Source organism: Dipodomys ordii, unplaced genomic scaffold (genome assembly GCF_000151885.1).
Source record: "Dipodomys ordii isolate 6190 unplaced genomic scaffold, Dord_2.0 Scaffold4, whole genome shotgun sequence".
NCBI classification, from domain to species: Eukaryota; Metazoa; Chordata; class Mammalia; order Rodentia; family Heteromyidae; genus Dipodomys; species Dipodomys ordii.
Genome location: NW_012267220.1, coordinates 14073283 through 14094722, shown reverse-complemented (window position 1 = coordinate 14094722; position 21440 = coordinate 14073283). Strand labels below are relative to the sequence as shown.

The window sequence follows — 21440 nt, the reverse complement described above, 5'->3', positions numbered from 1 at the left end:
GAGAACCCCTCCTTCTTATCTCCCCACCATCTTCTATTGCATTCCTCCAGCCTAGGTTATGTAGGGTGCCTCTTAGTTGACATGGTCCAGGACACTGGCTTGATGAAGAGAAGGATGGGAAAGGGGAGTTGTTTCACCACCTATTTAGGATTTCACTGTCCTGTTGTCTAGTGATAGAAAGTCGCACATTTTATTTTCAACCTAATACAAAAATATGAACACTTCTGGACATTATAGGCATAAGTTGTTATATCTCTACAATATAATAAGTTATACTGTACAGCTATAACAGATAACAAAAGGTGCAATCCCTTTTTTTTAAAAAAAGCACACAGTTCACATGTTTTTATCATTTTATTTTTAAGTATAAACTTTTTAAACACTTTACATAAATTAACTCCTCTGAGACTAATATTTGATGTACAGTAAATTGTAATTCATATAAAAATCCATAAACAACTTGTCTCACATAATTTACAAAAAAATCAGGGTTTCCTTTGCTTATCAGTGACAAGGATTCTATTCGCCAGTTTTGTGTGTGTGTGTGTGTGTGTGTGTTTTCCCAAGGCAAACCACATTAGTATTGTAAAACCCATGATTAAATCCCCGCTGAAACACAAGTCGTTTGTGCCGTTGTCCTTTTACAATGCAGCACAGGGAAGCAGTTGGGTTGTTTGTTTATCAACAGTAACTTTGCCCCACATTTTAAATGAACAGATATATATATATATATATAATCTATATATCTATCTATCACACCCTATGCAGAAAGACTACTTTCCTGTAAGCAACGGTCGACCATTCGGTACTATTGGGAAACACTGTCTGCCACTGTTGTTGTTTTGAACCTTTGTTAATTACAGTGCCTCAGAGGGGCCCAGAGCACAATGTGGAGGCCTCTTTATCCTTCCTTGTATGATGATGACGATGATGATGATTTTTTTTTTCCCCTTGGAATACTTTCAGTCCAACTTGAGTGCAGCGCGACGCCTATGTAAACATATTATCTTTAAAGCCGATCACCTTTAAGGTCATTCAGAAAAAGAAAGAAAAGTTGTCTTTGTCCTGTGTGTGTGTGTGTGTGTGTGTGTGTGTGTGTGTGCGTGTGCGCGCGCATGTCTGTATAGATACACATCTATTTATATAGTTAATAGCAGTGTCAGTCTCCTGAAGGCTCTTCTGTGTTCCGAGAGTCCATTCGGATTTGTGCTACAGAAAAACAACCCCCCCAAAAAAGAACAAAAACAACCCCCCCCAAATCAAATCTGAGCAAAGGGGGCGTGGTTTAGGCTCAAGGGAAACTGCAGCAGAACCGGTTTGGTCCCCTGGGGGGGGGGCGGGGGGCGCGGGTCCCCGCCGCAGCCCCGCGCGCGCGCAGGCGCAGGGGTTACCTCTTGCCGATCTCGCTTTGCCGGAGGAACTGGATGTTGTTGGCGCTGTCGGCCAGCTCGGGGTACTGCTCCACCGAGAGTACGTAGTACCCGTCGTAGCCCTGCACCTTGCCGGCGCTCAGCAGCTGCCGCTTCTCGCCCTCCGTCCACAGGCGCGCGCCCTCCTCGCCGTCGCGCACGCGCTGCTGCTCGCGCGCCCAGGCCCGCGAGAGCGCGCGCTGCCGCGCCTGCTCCAGGATGCGCGCCTTCTCCTCGTCCAGCGTCATGCCGTAGCGCACGTGCAGCGCCAGCGCGCCGAACTGCATCTCCACGTCGGCGAACCTGCGAGTCCTGCCGTTGACCACCGTGGTGGACTGCGACACGGTCACGTTGATGCCGTTCTCCAGCGCCTTGCGGCCGCTCGTCAGCCGCAGCGTGCCCAGGTCGCTCTCGGGCGTGGTGGTCTTGATGAAGTAGTGCGTGTCCTTGCCCTCGATGGTGAAGTGCAGGTTCTCCAGGTAGAAGGCGTTGTTGAGCACGGCCGCCACCTTGATGCAGTCCTCGTTGGCGATGTTGAGCACGTTGGTCTGCACGCGGCCCTGGCTCACGGCCAGCATGACGCCCTTGCCGATGAGCGACTTGACGGTGGCGAACCACAGCCACGACGGCGCGCCGCCGCACCTGCGCCGCACCTGCACCTCCGCCATCCTCCCCAGCGACAGGAAGGCCTTGGCTTGCCGGGCCACTTGCTGCTGCACCCCGAAAATGGGCTGAAAGGCGAAAACACAACACGGAGGGGGGATGGTTGAAAGAGGGATGAGGTCCGAATGCCGGAAAGCCAGGCTTCCCGAACCAGGCGGCCCGGCCGGCGCCAGAAGGAGAGGCCCAATGGAGGAGGAGGAGGCCCGGGGATGGAGGAGGAGGAGGAGGCCCGGGGGTGGAGGAGGAGGCCCGGGGATGGAGGAGGAGGAGGCCCGGGGATGGAGGAGGAGGAGGCCCGGGGGTGGAGGAGGAGGAGGCCTGGGGATGGAGGAGGTGGAGGCCTGGGGATGGAGGAGGAGGAGGCCCGGGGATAGAGGTGGAGGAGGCCTCGGGGTGGGGGGTGGAGGTGGAGGAGGCCCCGCACATCACCTTCATAATAGCAATAAAAGCGTTTCAGTAACAACAAAACAACATAACCCATCCTCTTCCCTCAACGTGTCTTCCTGGTGGGGATGTATTTGCAAGTGGTTCAAGGAACTGTGTTATGGAAGTAGTGTGCGTGTGTAAGTTTCTAATGTGGGCAACATACATAAGCCTTTAGCTTTCCTCCTGCAACTCCTCCATGCTCCTTTTAAAACCCGCTGGGGCGTCGGAAACCCAGCGTTCCTTTGCAGCAGCTTTAAGGAAGGCATCAAGGAAGAGACAGCACGGGCTGCAACAGAGGAGTTGGAAAGGCTGGGGCCTGTACTTTGTATATGCTTTGAAATGCTCGTGCTCTAGTGTAAGTCCACCCTGCCTAATCTCCTGGTAGACAGTTTTTCAGAAGAAGATCGCAGGAGTGAAATGCATGGGGCGGAACGGAGCTCGGGGCAGCTGGGCTGGAGTATTTGTTCCTAACGACAAGGATGTTTTAGAAAGTTGAGGGATCCTGGACTATCTCCGTTTGGCAAACGTTTTAAATTGGGGGCATCTTAACGCAGCCATTTCGTAGAGCAGATGTTTGTCAGGCCAGTGTTTCCCCAAATGGAAACATCTGTTTCATTTACAGCACAGAGAGAAGCATTTGTTTTTCTTCACTTGGGATAGGCTCAGGGTCCTTGCCGGGGATTCCCTAACTTGTCTTTTTTTTGTTTTTTCTGAACATTTCTCTTGATAGAGAACTTGAATCATACTAAAAGGTGCCTTATGGGGGGGAGGGTAGGTATCCAAGTCTATTTGTATTGTTAGACTTAAGTGTTTTCAGCCATGCTGGAAAGTTACACACAATTAGGATGTGCATGTTCAAGTGTGCGAGGGAACTTCAGTATGTCTTCATGGTCTTTTATCATTGTAGGTGTATTTATGAGTAGAAACATTTAAATGGCTCCCAGACACGAGAAATTTGGTGGGTTTTTCTTCTGAAAGATAAGGATGACATCTGAAAAACATGTTACATTAAATATGAAATCTGTACCAGGCAATCTGTATCTGCGCTTGTTTTTTGGGATACATTGTGTGTTTTCCTCATGGTTATTTTTCTCTTTGTATTTGTTGGAGTTATAGGAAATTGCTCAAGCAGGGGGGGGATTAATCTCTCTAGGTAACTCTGTACTTTTCTCCTTATCATTATGGGTAACCTAGTTTTTGGATCTCTAATTATTCTTGCTTTAAGCCAGAAAACCTTCTGTTTTGTTGTGCATTCCGTTCTGATCTCTGAATGATGGAAATTTAAAGTGCCCCTTTCTTAAATGGCAGCTTTGACTTTGCAATATTCCGTTTGTCTCTCATTTTGTTTCCCCCAATAGGTACAGGCCCCTGGTCTGTTATTTCCAGGAAAATTCCATAAACACTTGGTTGTAGGTAGAGTTTTACCAGAGGACATTCCCCCCCTCCCCATGAAACATTGTTAATATTTTTAGAGAAGCTGAACTCTATGGCCTGTTTGTGGGCTGCTAATTTGTAATACGAATCTCTTGCCCTCCTGTTTATTATCTCTCTGCCTGCAGGTCTCTACTGTCATAAATGTACCTTCATGGGGTTCTCTGTAGAAACCTAGCACTAAAAAATGAGCTTCTGCATTTTATTACCTTTGGATAATGCCTTTCTATGTTTTTTATTAGCATTGCTAAAAACAGATTTAAACCTGTTTAACAGACCCTTGGTTTGCCGAACAGAAACCTACAGGAAGTGTTGGTTTTCCTTCCCCCAGCAGGGTAAAATGAAGGAAAGAGAAAAGGAAAATTGTCTTTGGTACAGTATTCACAAGAGTAGTTTGATAAAAGGTGGGTGAACAAGACACTTATCACCTTTCCATAGTTTTGCCTTTTGTTTCTTACCGGCACATCATCCCACTGCTGACTCTTCACAAGTTCGTAAGAAGGTTCTGTGAGATCAAATTTGGGCACGGGGAATCCAGGAATAGCATTGTGAAGATGGAAGCCAAATGTCACCAGCCAGCTGTTAACATCTAGGACAAGAAAGTTCAAAATGGAAGGTGTTACAGTTTGTTTTGTGCTCTCCAATATGTAAATCCTTAGCCTTAGCCCCACTCCCACTTCACAAATAATCTTCTTCCTTCCATTTCAAACCTGTAATGTTAGAAGAAACAATAACCTCAAGGGTGGAATTTGTGTAAATGCTGTAGCAAATGGAGACTTGATAGGTCCTCAGACTGGATAAACTGACACAAGTACTTGTGGGATACAGGAATATAAATGCAGAACATCCTAGACATAGTTGTAGACAACCAATGGAAGTTTTTGTAGTTAGTGAAGATTGGTATTAAGTAGAACTTGTGTGTTAGCAGAAGTGAGTGCTCAAAGATAGGATTTCACAGCTCATTTTCTATTCATGCAAACCCTAAATTGAGAGTAGGAAAATGAGCATTTGATTCTTCGTGTGAAAGGCTGACAAGACGGGCCAAGGGCTCAGAGCTCTGATTACCATCACTTCTGACTTCAAAGGCTCACTGTGCACAGGTGGAGAGAAACTTTTGGGGAGAGAACCTGGAAAGCTTTAAAATAGTATTTTAAAATATTGCCACGTGACTCTGAAAGCCATTAAGCTCCAAATAAGGCTTTTATTCTATTCTGGAGGTTATAACGTTATAGAACTACTCAGCAGGCTTGCAGCTTTATGAGTACAGTTGGGTGTAGATTATGTTATATATTAAGCACATTGCTGGAAAATTTGAAATTGCATTTCACCTAATATATTTTATGCTGTTCCATCTCTCTTTTGATGTTTTTCAGAAAACGCTGCCCCGGCATTCCCTGCCGTCCATGTTGCTAGGAGAGGATGCATTCAGGAACTGTGGGCTGTCTAGCCCTTCAGTCAGTCCCTGTCAACACCCTTTAAATAACCAATGGTAAACTGCTTGTCAGAATGATGGAGAGCTGTTTGCTTCCTATTTCCTTCTCTAGGGCACAAACTCTCACCCCTTTGCCAAGCTGGCAGGTCCTTTGTCCAGGCATCATATGGCTACAACCTAGTGGTATTCTCTCTTTTAAGTAGGATGGTGGGGAGAGATAAATCCACATGTGGTTCACATAGGATAGGCTGGAAAGGATTACTTAGATTTGTTTCTTTTTGAGTCTGGATATAGGCTTACAGAAGAAAATACAAGATGAGGGTTAGGAAGGTGGCTCAGTGGTAGAGCGCTTGCTTTGCATGCCTGAGGTCCTGGGTTCGATTCCTCAGCACCACATAAAAAGAAAAAAGCCGGAAGTGGCACTGTGGCTCAAGTGGTAGAGTGCTAGCCTTGAGCTGAAGAGCTGAGGGACAGTGCCCAGGCCCAGAGTTCAGGCTCCACAACCGGACTCCCCCCTTCCCCCCCAAAAAAAGAAAATACAAGATGAAGCCTTAGATTTTGGGGAAAATTTTTTCTCTCAAGTGTTGAAGTCTTGAGGGCAATACTTTGAACAATGTCTGCTTAAGGACTCTGAATGCAGATATGTACTGAAAAAAATAAATGAAAATAAATGTTGTTGAATATAGGTAAAAAATTGAAGGTCTTGTTGAATCAAGATGCTGGAAGAAGGGAGGTTGGTTCACATGGGGGAGAGGGAGGGAAAGCCTGAGGCAGTCTGGAAAGGTATGAAGCAGATTATAACAAGGACAGGGGGCAGTACTTTAAGAATTGTCCTGCGAACTGAAGGAGACATCTGTCATCTGAGTATGCCTCAAAATATTGAGCTAGAAAAGAGGCAGCCTGAATGAGTATTAAACACAAGCCAAAAACGAAGAAGAAAACCTTCAGAACCAAACGAAGAAGACAGAAATGACCCATCTGGGAGATACAAATGTGGTAAAAGGTTACATCAGTATAAGTCAGGAACAATGGGTTGAAAGCAGGAGGATTTAGAATTGTTGGAGGAGAGGGGGAAAGAAAGAGTCAGCTCATGAAAGGGAACAACAGAAGTGCCTGTGAGGACCTGTCTTTGTTTTAAATCTTGGTCATTCTGTGGTTGCAGAAGCGGGATCAGAGGTTTTAAATCCTACAAAACGAACAGAGTAGCATGCACATATGCTGAATCTGTAACTTGAAAATTGCCTCATCTGGGTGAGAAATCAGGTGTGTATTCAGTAGTGTTATCAGACAACAATTGTGCTAAATGGCCATGAAGGCAGTAGTGTAAAAAGACAGACCAGAAACATGATCACTGAACTCAGGAACTGATGGAGAAATTGCTCCATTATTGTCTCTAGGTGAGGTGATGGCAGTGTGTGTGTGTGTGTGGGGTAAACACCTCATTACACATTTATAAAGTAGTTATTATTTAATGCAGAATTCCATGCCATAGATTGCCACAATTTACAGTTAGGATAACTGCTATAGCTGAGAAGTTGGATTATCTCCTAAATGCTCCTGTGTTAAAGGCTTGTTGCTCAGAGTGGTACTATTGGATGGTAAAGGAACCGTTGAAAGGTATGATCTTGCGGGAGGTCTTTAGGTCATTGGGGGCATGCCCTGGAAGGAGATTGAGGAACCTCGATCTAGTTCTCTTTCCTTTTTGCTTCCTGGCTGATAAAATGAACAGCTTTTCTCTGTCATGTGTTTTTCCTGTAACATGCTGCCTTGACGCAAACCTCAAAACACTGGGGTCTACTTCACATGCAAACTGAGCCAAAATATACTTTTCCTCTTTATAAAATGATTATTTGATGATTCAAGTTTTTTTTTAAACCTTTCAGTAACTGAAAAGTAACCAATACAGCAATTGGACCCAAAAGAAGTTCTGTTGCCTATAAACCCATACAACTTGTAGGAGAGATATTGAGGTTGGAGCTCCTACTTTTGGACGCTGTGTATACTATGTTTTCTGTTTCTCCCTATTAATTCTCTTTCTTAAAGGGCTAGATTAGAAGTCATTTTAAAAAAACAGTGGCCTTGGGCAACTGGCAGGCAACGTGTAGAAGTGACTGTTTCCTTTTTCCCTTTGTGGTTTAAGAATGCTCAGAGAAATGACTGCATTTAACAGTTCACTTCTAGTGACTTTGTGTATTCATCTAATGATTACAGTAATTTAGCACTTAGAAATACAAGAGGTTTACCTGTGATGTAGTCTTTCACATCATGGATCTTGCTTGCAGGGTTATTATTCCTGAACATATACAGGTTAAAAGGAGCTGGGTCTTTCCCAATTCTTTTCCAGATTTCTATGTCAGGTGTTGTCCATCGTCCTGCCAAAATGTCATAGTCTCTTTCTCCAAAGTGGATTAATTTGGTGAGCGGGTCATATAAGCCACCATGGAATCCAATGACCAGTTGAAAGTCAATGTTGGAGTCAAAATAGATTTCACCATATGCAGTGTACTGAATCTGTTTTAGCATAAGTCCATTGCTACTGAAAACAGCCAGTGGTGTCCCCGTGTTATCTGAGGCAATGTAGAATTCATCCCCGCTACTGATTTCCATGGCAAAAAGATGTCCTTGGAGATCATAATAAAGGGAGGTGATTTCTGAACTCGAATGGTTGTAGACGTGAGTGATCCTCGTAGGATAAGTTAGATCAGCATAAAAAAACTGCAGGTGCTGCCCTAGACTAGTTTTGGTAGAGACACGCCTTCCCAGGCCATCATAGCGATAGATCACAGTCCAGCCACTGCCTTTACTGTAGACGCGAGTCAGAAGCCCCTTGGAGCTGTACTCAAAGATCTCCGTGCCTCTTTGACGTAGGAAACCATCTTCATCCAACCGATACTGAACATCACCCAGGCGAGTGATTCTGTCTCGCAGGTCATAGCGAAGAGGCGTCAACCGTGCGCTGTTGCTGGGGTTCAATAAATGGAGGTTTCCATTCAGGTCGTAGTTGTAACGCCACATGATCTTTTCATTTAGGTAAACTGTTTGGAGCTGTCCGTCAACATCATATTCATAAGCATATTTGGTAGTGTTGGCAAAGGGTCCTATTTTAATCTCTCTCTTGGTTACCCGACCCATATTATCATATTGAATTGTAATCCAGTACATGAGGGATCTGAATATCTCATACTGAATTTCTTTGATGCGGCCATGAGCATCAAAGTGCTTTGTGTAAGTCATTACAGCCGTGGAAATGATCTGGTTAATGTCATAGTATATCACTCCAAATTTTCCAAACTGCTCAACTTTGCCAGAAATGTCGTCGAACTGATAAAGATCAATGGGCAGAGGGGTTTCATTGATGACACCCTGCATGCTGGTCACTCGAAAGCTGTTGTCATAACTGTAGTCAAATCTGGCATTCACCATCCCATCTTCACTAAAGCGGAAAATCTGTCTGTCAATCAGGGGGCCAATTTGCCTGTACCGAATGGTGCAAATAAAGCCATCACTCTGGAGGTTCACTGTTTTGAGAACTCCCGCTGTTTCATCATAGGTAAAACTGACTCTTGTGCTATCATATAAAATTTCTGAGAGCCTGGTCTGCCGTCTGTACTTGAATAAGACCCTCCGGCTGGTACCCAGGAAAGCTGTTTGCAGAAGCAGTCCTTCCTCGTTGTAGTCAGTGATAATGGAGGCATTGCTTTCGGGGGGGTTGTATATGTTGCGGTAGTAGCCGATGGACCGGATGGTCTGCATGGTATGGCGAGCCACACTGGGCATGGTAATGGCAGATAGGCGGTCCCACATATCATATTCAAAGATGTACTGCCGCTGGCTATGAAGCAGAAGAACCATGGACTGTCAAGAGAGGACATACGGTTATCTGGTGTTTGTGAGAGGGGAGAAGCAAACGCAGATTTACTGACCACAAATACACAGACACATTCTGCCTGAGAAAATGGCTTTCATTTTAATTGAGTTATCCTTGACCTTACATGTTGTTAACGATTCCCTGCCTAATTTGCGTGGATGCTTAATTGTGAGGGCTTCTGCAATTAGTGGCTCATAACGTCCTACTTGTCATGATTGTACCATTCTTTTTTCCAGGCATTCATGGCCAACCAGCAGATTGTCAATGGATTTGGATAAACTCATAATACAGGCATGAACAAAGCTGCTTTAAAGACAATATTTCAAGGGGAAAATAGCACAGGGAAAGGCAATCCTATCCACAGTTAGCAATTATTTAGTAGGTGGCTCTCCCCCTTCATTTGATTGAAGAGACACTCAAATCATGCTTTAATTTCCTGTGTATTTGGGGGAGGAGCAAAGCATTTGAAATATTTTGTGAAGAAGAGATGAAGAAGGCAAAAATAGACAATGTGTACATAAAGCATCAATGTCAGCAAACGCTGCTAAATTAGTCACATGGTGAATGAGAGCTGTAAAAAAGAATAATACTGAATTAAGGATATGACTTTTTCCTGCAAATTTGTGTGTGTGTGTGTATGTGTGTTTTCTAGTGTATTATCAGAGATAAGAGTCTCACAGTCTTTCCTGCCCAGGCTGGCTTTGAACAGTGATCCTCAGATCTCAGCTTCCTGAGTAGCTAGGATTACAGGTGTGAGCCACCGCACTTGGCTTATGCTTGCTTTCTACTACTTGAGCTGGGCAGGTTTCTACCACTTGAGTCACAACTCCAAACCCTCCCTCCCCTCACTTTTTCCCTTCATATCGTTACCAGATGTCTATACTGAAATAAAAAGCTACGTTTTTGTATTTCCTTTTGTGGGTACCAAATCAGATTTGGACCTCTGGTGTGATCGTCATGGTGCTGGCCTTTGCAGGCTTTGGTGTTGTTAAATCATGACATAAATAAACATACAAATAAAAATAAGCTTTATTTGACAGTCAGCCACAGAAAGACAAATGGCCAACCTGAGAGAAGGTGAACCCTGAGGAGGCTTAGGTGAGACCGAGTTGTAATGGTGGTTCCTCCTGATCCCTTGTTAGATCAGGCGGAGTGATGGAAGAACTGGGAGGGTACTTAGGGTGGGAGTCTCTGGGGCTTAATCCTTTGTCTTTGATGTGGAAATACCCACTAACAAGGCTCTCTTCATTTCCCACCATCTTCAAAAATGTTTTTCACAACTTAGGCTTTTAAAGAATCTGCTCTGTGGCCACATCTAGGACATTTTTTGAAAAATAAAAAGTGTGGGTTATTATGGTTTGTGTCTGAAATGTCCACCAAAGTCTATATGCTGATGGCTTGATGTATAGCACTATTAGGAGGCTGTAAAACCTTTCAATGTTGGCCTCTAAGAAGGAAGTTAGGGCATTGGGACCATGCTCCTGAAGGGGACTCTGGATGCTTTTCTCCCCCTCTTGCTTTTTCTCTGCTTCTTGGCCACTGTGCCACGGGTGGCTCTCCTCCACATGCTCCCTCTGTATCACCACAGAGCCTCCGTAAAGCCAAGGGGCCATGACTGCAAACTCTGAAAGTGAGAGTCTTCTAAGTTGATCATTATCTTGGGCATATTGTCACACTGATAGAAAGCTTGACACATCAGTGTTAGTAAATGCCCTGAGAGTTGTTCCCCACAGTCTGCATCCCTCTAAGGGAGGACTGCATGATCTTTTTGCATGTATCGCTACCTATGTTATGTTACAGTCACTTACCATGATATTTGATGGTTGTTAGTGAAGTATTACTTGTTTTGTTATGAGAAAGTTTTGGCTTACTGTGTCTATCCTAGAAAGGAAATGAAACAGTTTGGGAGAGAATAGTTTGAAATGGAGTAGTTTGGGACTGAGGAGAGACCATGACAAAGGTCTCATTGGCTTCTTTGATCTTTGCAGATACACAAAAGTGATCTTGATGACTGCCTTTATCATTCTGTAATGGTGGCTCTTATCGATGATCACACTCCTTAGCTCCCTCTCAACCTTTTGCAGCCATGTTAGGAACACTGCTATTAGTTTTTGGAGTCTGGGTTCTTATATTTCTATTACTGTTACCTGCAATATACTCAAGTTTGGATTGGGAAAATTGTTCCAATCTATTCCTTTTCTACTTAGAAAAGTCACCTGGGGCTGCTCTGGTGGCAAGATTTGTTCCCACACAGGTATTTGTGTAGGGCCTTATTCTTGTGGTTTCTCAGCACAGTTCAATGTGTAGTGTGTGGTGAGTTTGCTCAGTGATCAGATGTAGTCCATTGTCTCTGGGGTGAGGGTCTTCTAAGGAGAGGAGACAGGTAGGTTTGCAAGGGGGCAGACTGGCCAGTGGTGTCCTTGCTGGAAACTTTTGAGTTGGTAGGCTGCTATAAGGCTAGTGGTGCCCTGAACTGAGCTCTGCATCTGGAACTGGTTCTTAGAAGGAAGGCTCTTGTGGAAGGGGCTTAGGTGCAGATGGAGGAGTTGGGTAGAGCACATCTGGTGGAGAACAAAAATGCAGAGGTAAGCACAGAAAGGATGCATGCATGATTGTTTGGATGATGGAGATTACTGTGTGTAACTTCTGATATATGTAAGGGTGGAGGCAGACACTGTTAAGAGTTGAGTTTATAACTTTAGGCTGCTGTGCACTTTGTAGTAGATTTGAGACATACAAAACCTCAAAATGGAGTAATTTCTGTTGCAAAGACAAAGGAAGCATCTCATGAATATTCTCTTTGGTGGATTATATCTTTTTTTTTTTTGTGCTGGGAATTGAACCCAGATTCTGATGCATGTTAGGTAAGTGCTCTACCACTGAGCTACATCCCAGCCCCCATTTAGGGCAATTCTGTCTCTTCAGGAAAGAATTGCAGGGAGATAGTTCTTTCATTTTCTTCCTTTTCTTCCTCACCCATTCCTCTTGATCCCAGGGAAAACATCAAGCTGCTTATCATATAGCTCAGCTGTCTGTATATAGATAATTTTAAATCTTCATTTCTGGCAGTGTGCACAGTTTTCAGAAATGGGAAAAAGTCCAAGTTATGATGTTTATCTATTACATGTAAAAGAAAAGAGAGATGCCACGATATATCAGGAAATGTGACTTTCTAAGAAAACAACCTCTTTTGGTTAATAATGCATAAATAGGACCTATGTGCTTTTTTTCATGGTTATGTTGAAGCTCAGCCAGAAACAACACAAAATTGACAGCTTTAACTGTGCTAATGTAAGACTCTTTCTTAAATCAAAGAGCCGGCACAGAAATTATTTACAAATGACTTACAAGCTCAAGGTCTAATTTGTGAATGTTGTCAACGCATAAAGCTTGGCAGGTGGATAATGTTAGTGCTTGTTTGTTTACAGCATAAATCACTTAAAAGGGTCTCAGATAGTAGAACTTAACTAAGGCAAAACTACTTTGCTAATGTAGAAATTCATCAGGGTTGCACCGCTGTGGCTGCCATATTGATACTTAGAATAATAAATGGAACTCAGTCACGTGATACTGGTTTCCCCCCCCCCCCCTCTTGTAGTGTTCTGGGGATGGCTGGAAAAAAAAATTGTTAAACATCCCTGCCCTGTTTTTAATGTCAGTGTTCAGACATACCTTTTCTAAGTAAGTGTAGCTCCATGTTTTACCATCAGCAAAGACTCGAGATACAATCCTCCCCTGTCCATCATAATCTACTTTTTCACTCGTAGTTCCTCTCTGGATGCTGGCAATTTGACCTGTGGATGAATAGGTGACATTGACGGCCATCAGCTTGCTGCTTGGCAGCCAGAGCGTCGGGTGCCCTGAAGTGTCATAGGCGATCCTCAGGAGGAATTTACGGTGGTCATCATAGATTTTCTCTGTCTTTGTTGTGCGATCAAAGTCAACTGAAAGGAGATTTCTGCCATTAACCTGTTAACACATAAACAACACGATCAAATAAATCATGTTATTCTAATGCCAGCCACTTATTAGTCTTCAGAGTCTCCAGTATTGTTTAAATGTTATTTATGATGATTGATTCTCTTTGTCAGCAAATTAATTTAGTCCCTTCCTGGGTACAAATGTGAGGCAGTAGATTAACTACTCTTTTAAAAGATTTTTAGGAAACAGAAAGCCTGGCATTTGCACAAAACCTTTTTATACTGAAATCTTGCAAACCAAAACAACGAATGAGAACACCATCACCATGTTTTTGCCTTAAAGGGTTTTCTTTTTTTTTTTTTTCTTTCAGAAGACCTAAAGGTGATAAACCTGACACCTATGTAAATTACTCAGAGCTCCTCCCCTGAAAGACACTGGAAAATAATTGCTTAGTAAATTAATCATGGCTATATTAAATAAAACACAGTGGTAAATGTGACTCTAACCCTTTGAAGAGCAGTTAAGCAGAAGTTGGAACCCACATTACTGTCAATTATTAATGAGCTTAAATAGCAGGAGGTTACAAACATGATCATTGCTTTGAGCCCAGGGCTGAGAAGTCATAATATTTGAGAATGCTTTTTTGATAACATGTGGGTAACTGGCACAGACTTTAAAGTCCTTTACTTTCTCATATCCCTGGCCTGAATATTGTACTTAATTTACAAATGTAGTACCACGTTGTTGTAAGAGGCTCTCTAGGTGGCCATGTGCCATGTCCCGAATCTCTGACAAAAAACTGTCTGTGATCCAAGGCGTACATGAGCCAACACTGGTAATTGCAGTGGAAATATGGCCCTGATTAAATTCTACTTTACAAATAGTCTATAGTATTCGTAGGCTGTGAGTCCTGTAGGGCTGAGATCATAGCCTGTTCATTCTTTGGTCTTCTACAGCACCTTGATGGAGATGGTATTTTACCAGTACTAACATGCTCATTAACATTTGGATTGTTAAAAATTAAGTGGGAAAACCTTAATTGACAAGACTGTGGCCTAATTAGAGACTTCAAAACGTACAGCTCTAGCAATCAGTCTTAGATATACAGGATAGGGTCTGAGTATGGTTTAACCTTGCCAAAACTCCAGTGGAAATAGGGTTGCCTATCCTGTGGGGATAGGCAAAGTGGGGCTTGCCTTGGGCCTTTTAATCCCTTTGAATCTGTTTCCTTCATCTGTAAATAAGGAGGTTGGACTAGACCCCTTTGGCTCTGTCTGTCAGTAATTTTTCTGGGATTCTGTTGGGTGCTTTTTGTGCTTCCATTTCCCATGCGGACACATGCACATTAGTTGTTCCCTGCCTTGTGTGAATTTTGTGCAGCTTGATGAGTTTCATTTTGCAGAATGCTTTGTGCATTTTGGAAAGAAGCTCCTACCTAATGCTACACACATGCACGTGCGTGCACGCATGCACACAATTTTAATGCTGCAGAAGGCGTTGATATAAAATAAACTTCATAACAGGCAGAATCAGGTGTTTCAGGTTATATTTTTTGATGCTTTAAGGAAATGTTTTGTACAATTTTCAGTGGTCCACCGGGGATCTTGGGTTACTCACATTGTGTTGTACAAGAATCCCCACCCCCAGCACCAAATGTTGGGGTTTGTCCTTTTTCTTATTTCCCTGGGCTATTCTGGGTTACAAATAACCATGAAAGACAGGCTGTGGAGTTTTCCATGGATATGGGGGCCCTCATTTTTTGCCCCATCTGTTTGCGTTTACTTTGCATTGTCTTTAATTTGTATTTCAATTCTTTAGGCTTTCTTTAGCCCTTCCGCCTCCTTTGTCTCTATACTATGTGGGCTGCAGATCCTGGGTGATTAGTTGCTGTAGGGAGAAGGGTGAAAAGACAGGTCTGAAAGCGGAACCCCATCTTTTCACATGACACTGTCATACTACCTCTGCTTTGCTTCTTTGGTTTGTAAGTATGGCTATGTGACACCAATTCCTCCAGATGAAAAGCACACAATGTCATCAGTGTGGGTGCTGTGTGAGTCTCTGCACCAAATATGTCACCAGAGGGAAGCATCTGGAAGCATTATGAGACGTGGCTTTTCTTTTCATCCAGACAAGTTTTGTATGCAGTACCTTTCTTGTATTGAAGTAATGACTTTGTGTTGGGGATGGGTTCCCCTCCTCCCATTTCCAAAATAAGTCTAAACAACCTCCCCCACCCCACCACCCCACAACCTTTTTATTTAGTATTAAGGTTTGAACTCAGGGTCTTGAGTTTGCTAGGCAGGCACTTTGTTACTTGATCCACACTGCCAGCCCTGCTTTTGACTGGTTATTTAGAGACAGAATCCAGTGAATTTTTCTGCTTCAGATGGCCTCAAACCTTAATCCTCTAGATCTCACCTCTGAGTAGTCAGGATTACTGAGCCACTGGTTCCTGGCTGCTGTTTTGAGACAGCATCTCACTTTGTTGCTCAAACTACTAGGTTCCTAGGCTCTGCCCGAGTCTCTTGAGTAGCAGAGACTACAGGTGTATTCCACCAGGTCTAGAAAGGTTTTAACTATTCTTTTTGTTTCAAAAAATCAGCCACTATTATTCAGTAATACAATTAACCTCTCTGATGATTTTTTTGTATCCCTCTTAAACATGTTCAGATTTCCTTCTTTGGAGAGATAAAATGTAGCTATGAGGGGGGTATGTGCATTCTAGGCCATCTTAAACTTTTAGAAATCATGGCAACTTTTCCATCTATTTTTAAAATTACAAAAAAGGTTCTTTCATGCTGGTTTTAGGCTTTGAACTCAGGGCTTGGGAGCTGTGCCTGAGCCTTTGTGCTCAAGGCTAATGCTCTTCCACTGGAACTACAGCTCCACTTCTGGCCTTTTGGGGTTAACTGGAGATAAGAGTCTCATGGACTTTCCTGCCTGTGTTGGCTTCCATCCTTAGGTCTCAGCCTACTGAGTAGCTAGAATTATTGGTATGAGCCACTTTTGCCTGTACATCTTTTATATATTAGTGTTTTATATCCATGTCCCAGTGAGGCTTTTGGTAAGTATCTAAAATTATAAAAATATTAGGGTTGGAGGTATGGCTTAGGCGGTAGAGCACCAGCCAATGAGTGAAAGCATCAGATATAGAGTTTGAGGCATGGTCTCAGGAAAAATAAAATATCAGTGTGTGATCCTGAACTGCTTGAGAGGTGAAGGTAGGAAGGTCATGGTCTGAGGTTGGCTACATCAAAAACCTGAGCAATCTTAAAAAACACACACACAAAAAAAGGAGCATGTGTGTGTATATGTGTGGCTCACATAATAGAATATTTGCCTAGAAAGCATGGGATCCTGAGTTCAAGTCTCAGTACTGCACACACACACACACACACACACACACACACACACACACACACACACGATCATGGCTATATCTCTAGTGATCTAAAAATGAACCCAAATGCTGTATATGGCTAAGTGATCACTGTGGACTCCTCTGTAAAGATCTCCAGTTTTAATCACCCTGTCTATGATGGTAATTAATCACAACATTCCTTTGCTATCAAGAAGGGAAAGCAGTAATTTTTTTTTCTGGAAGGTTTGAAGATTAAAAGCATAATGACCTTAAACAGTTTGCCCCAGGAGGTGCCAGTACCAACATCAGGTTTTATGCATTTATCTGAAATGTCATGGTGGGGAGTGAAGAAGGGCTGGCTTATTCCCCAGTGCCCTTGGTAACAACAAGAGCCCCTTGGGTCTCTGTTGGATGTTCAACTTGCTACAGATTGCTCTGTGTCTTCGCATTTGTCATGTGCTAACAACATGTGATCTCATTCCAGGCCAGGCCACTCAGTTAAAATACCACTCAAATGGGCTGGGCTGGGAAGACTTAACTATGGTAACATACTTATATATGTCTCCAAACACACTTGGCTTTCAAACCGTGAGAATTTCTTTTTAAAATAATTCACTCACTTTTTCCATGAAGCATCTGATTCTGGTCAAGTATAGGAATACATTTTGTAACTGGAATGACATAACAGGTTTTTCTTTTCTTTTTTCTTTTTGCCAGTCCTGGGGCTTGAACTTAGGGCCTGGGAACTGCCCCTGAGTTGCTTTTGCTCAAGGCTAGCACTCTACCACTTGAGCCACAGTGCCATTTCTGGCTTTTTCTGAGTAGTTTGTTGGAGATAAGAGTCTTACTACTTCTAGCCTGGGCTGGCTTTGAACTCTGATCCTCAGATCTCAGTCTCCTGAGCAGCTGGGATTACAGGCGTGAGCCATTGGCATCTGGCTCAGTAGTTGTTTTCTTTTTTTGTAACTGATTGATAGCTGCTTCTCAAATTTAACACTAATAAAAAATAGAAATATTTATCAATTATTGTAAGAGACAGCAAGTACTATCTACCTATTTATCTATCAGTCTGTTTCTCTATCATTGATCTATGATAAGAGATAGTAGATAAGAGATAAGACGTGATAAAGCCAAGATAAGGACACAAGTGATTTTTTCTTTCTTGCTATTGTTTCTAATGTACTTATAAGGTGATTTTTTTGTTGCTTTGTATGTCTCTCTCCCATGGTATAACCCCTGTTTTCACTGTATTTGATGTTGGTATAATTTGGGGAGGGGAAGGGAAAAAACAAATTGTTTAAATAGGGATACAGGTGGACCCAGTGCAACAATGAGATGTACAAGTCGTTATGTTGAAAAACAAACTTTACTACTTTGGTGAGGGGTGGGGATGTAGTCGTGGAGATGGAAGGGCAGGGATGGTAGGGAAAAAACGAAGGAGGAGGCAACAATGCTTGATAAGAAATGTACCTTGCTGATGTAATTGTAACCAACCCCTCTGCACGATATTTTCACAATTAAAAACTTATTAAAAAAAGATGTGATATAGAATAGAATCAATCAATCTCTCAATCTACTCTATCCATACATCTTTCTATAATCTATCAACTACCAATCTTTTTTTTTGGGGGGGGTCCAGTTGTGGGGCCTGAACTCTGGGCCTGGGTGCTGTCCCTCCGCTCTTCATCTCAAGGCTAGTGCTCTACCACTTGAGCCACAGCACCACTTCCTGCTTCTTTCTTTTTGCTTATGTGGTGCTGAGGAATCGAACTCAGGTCCTCAGGCATGCAAGGCAAGCGCTCTACCACCTTCCCAGCATCTATCCATACATCTTTCTATCATCTATCATCTACCAATCTTTCTAATTAAACCTAGCTTTAGCTTTGTCTGTAGCATTCAAACAGCTACAGGGCTGTGCTATTCACATAGTCCTTCTCCCGGGAAACTCTAGATGCCATGAAACAAAATCATGTTATAAGGCTGACTTTCCTCATTCTTTCATTCACTGAATAAATATTTGAGTGTCAGGCACATAGCCAAATTTAGGTCAAAACCTTGAAAACGAAAGGCACTTCCTTGTAGGCAATCCTGAGGGGTGGGAGAAAAGACATGCTTGTCTCAGGAAGGGGTGGAAAGCAAATGGCTGTTGGGGAGAATTCAGGTCACATGTGGCTCGGGGTCTTGCTACCTTCTCATCCCAATTTTGGCAGATTCCAGGTTTTGGGCCTCAAACCAGCCTTTCATTATCATCACTTTCTTCCCTAGAATTCCTCTCTAGGAATCCACAGTGGAATGGAATTAGCAGTCAGAGCTGGCAATCCAATCTTATCTTGAAAGTCAGAAATCCTCCCTTGTGAACTTGGTATTGTCTCTGGGAGAGCAATCAAAGATATCAGCTGGAACTCTCCTTTCAGTGTGACTGCACACACCGCTGTAAACAGTGTATTTTCGGAAATTTCTTGCTGAGGCATTGTGGTTCTGCTCTTTAGAGAGACAGTAACACCCAGGCCCATGTGCACGGTTGCCGTTTTCCTTTAGAAGCAGGCAGAGAATCAGAGCCCTCAGCCAGGATTTTCTCTCTTTTCTCCTTTCCTCCATAATTTCTTTTATGCCAGTTATTTGAAAAGCAATGTTACAAAGGGGAAGGAAAAAAATACTCTGAGATACAACTTGTTTCAAAGGCAGCAGGTGATATATCATGTGGTTGGCTATGGACAAAGGGTTTTCCTCTCTTCCTTCTTCCTACTAACATTTTCCCTCCCAGAAAGCTGAACAGCTCTTTCCTATTTTCTGCTATGTGGGTAGAAATGATCAATGTTTGAACATGTGGTTAAGAGTCTCCGGGTTAGGGTGAAGGAATAGATTGTCATGCTTTTGATTGTCAAAGCACTTTCACATTGTCTCATTTGATTCATGTAACAACAGTGTGAAGAGAGGCTGAGTAGGGGTGATTTTATTCATTTGTAATGTAGCCATCTATATCATAGCTAGATCCGAATGTTGTGATCTTATGTAGATAACAGATAGCTTACCTAATAATAGAGGCATCATAATACATGCAAGAAAAATAAAATTTAGGCATACTATGCCTGATTAAGATTTACTCAGCAAAAAAAAAAGCCTGGTTCACCATTAGGCCCCTACATTTTTGCTATTCTAGTTAAGTGCTGTGTTGTCTTTAGTGTCTTAGAGAATAAAAAGCACAAAACTGAGCAGTGCTCCACTACTTCTTCCTCTAGCTTTCTGGTGGTTAGTTGGACGTAACAATCTCACAGACTTTTCTGCCTGGGCAGAGTAGTGTGGGCCACTAACATCTGGCTTCTTTGTGTGTTCTATGAGTGCCTAGGTCTGGGAATGTGTGTGTGTGTGTGTGTGTGTGTGTGTGTGTGTGTCCCTGCTTGGGGAGGGGTTGACTATGATAAAGACTGTGAGCTGAAGTTCAGTATGCAATGGCCAAGGAAGCAAGGGCCCAGGGAAGAAGCATTGGTGGCTGCAGCAGATCAGGATGCAGGTGGAGGGAAAAGGAGGAGCTGGAGTTGACTTGGCAAGAGACCACCTCTCTATGAGACTGGTGAGGCAGAAGCAGGAGATTGTTTCCTGCCCACCACATGACTGTCTACTTATTCTTGTTCTCCTTTCCAGACTGTGCTTCCTTCTCAGTCCTCTTCCTGACACCTCCCTCCAGCCTGCTAGAACTGATTCAGGGCAAACTGGAGCCAGAGCCTCCGGGCTCCCACAGCCTGGAGTCTGGGTGAAGGGGGAACACACAGTTCAGGGTCTAGAGATGGTGTATCACAGTTCCAAACATGGGTGTTGCAACTGTGTGGAGTCACAATAGAAGCTGCAAGTTGGTATGTGTTCGCTCCTCTGGTTTTTTCTATTTCTTGGAAATAGTGGGAAGCATTGTTTAGTTGCTGTTTCTTATTCTACAGGATTGACAAGGTAAATAATGCTGGCCTATTAGGATAATAATTTAGCTACTTGAGAGCAGGAGAAAAGGATGTTAATGGTATACTCCTTGTTTTGTTCTCATTCCTTGCTACTAATTTTTTAGTGGCAAAGGAAGTAATGTGAGAAAGAATTATGTACATTTATTTGATAAGCTAAAATTTGTTTGCTAATATCAGGAATGAATCAGGTTTAGTTGTTGTGGCTGAAGGTGATTTCTTGCAATTTAGGTCTCAGTATTTAATCTATGTTGTCTTTATCAAATAGCTACCATAAATCAAAGTTTGCCTTCTAGATATATTTGGCTTGTAAAAGCAACACACACACACACACACACACACACACACACACACACACACACACACACCCCTAACCAGTAAATGCAGAGAACATTTTGCAAAGCTCAATTACACTAGCGTAATGAGAAATACCACATTTCACATAAAATACAACGTAAGCTGAAGTTTTCTGTTAAAAGCAAAGTGGCAGCATTAGGTTCTAAGGTTTGTATTTAGAAGATAGTTGTCCAAATCATCCTGTAAGCATATCGAGAATGCAAAGAAAGAATTTGCTTTTCAATAATCGGCCCGTCTCTTTCAGTTCACATATTTATGACTGGGAAAATATTCGATGTTTAAACCAATTCTTACTGGGTCCTTTTTGTACATTAAGAATCCATTGCTGCTAACACAACAGTTGAAGAAAGGGCCTAAGATTAGTAAGATAACATTAGTGAAGCGAGCACTAATTGACATCTAGGCATTGGCTATTTGGGATTGTGATAGATGCAATTTGTAAATTTGTCAGTGGAGACTTTATTTAAATGCCTTACATTGTGTAGTGTTATTAGCTTCTTGGCTAATAGCACTCATGCTTGTCGGGCGGCTGTCAGCACTCACCTTGAGTGTAGACTCAGTCAGTGTAGATGGACAGAAGTGGGTGACAGGAAACAAGTCCTGCATGTAGGCCATCAACACAGCA

The 21440-nt window shown here is 42.9% G+C and overlaps 1 protein-coding gene across 1 annotated transcript in view; it reads right to left on the bottom strand.

Moving 5' to 3' along the window:
* Positions 1 to 1358: 1358 nt before the first annotated feature.
* Tenm3 (teneurin transmembrane protein 3) overlaps positions 1359 to 21440 on the bottom strand; it is a 444870-nt gene continuing 424788 nt past the window's right edge. The window contains exons 25-28 of the mRNA XM_013023835.1: positions 12902 to 13198; positions 7605 to 9216; positions 4388 to 4518; positions 1359 to 2140 (exon numbers count right to left, since the gene is read on the bottom strand). Of these exons, the coding sequence (XP_012879289.1) occupies positions 1388 to 2140; positions 4388 to 4518; positions 7605 to 9216; positions 12902 to 13198 (2793 nt within the window). The 3' untranslated portion in view covers positions 1359 to 1387. The remainder of the gene's footprint in view (positions 2141 to 4387; positions 4519 to 7604; positions 9217 to 12901; positions 13199 to 21440) is intronic.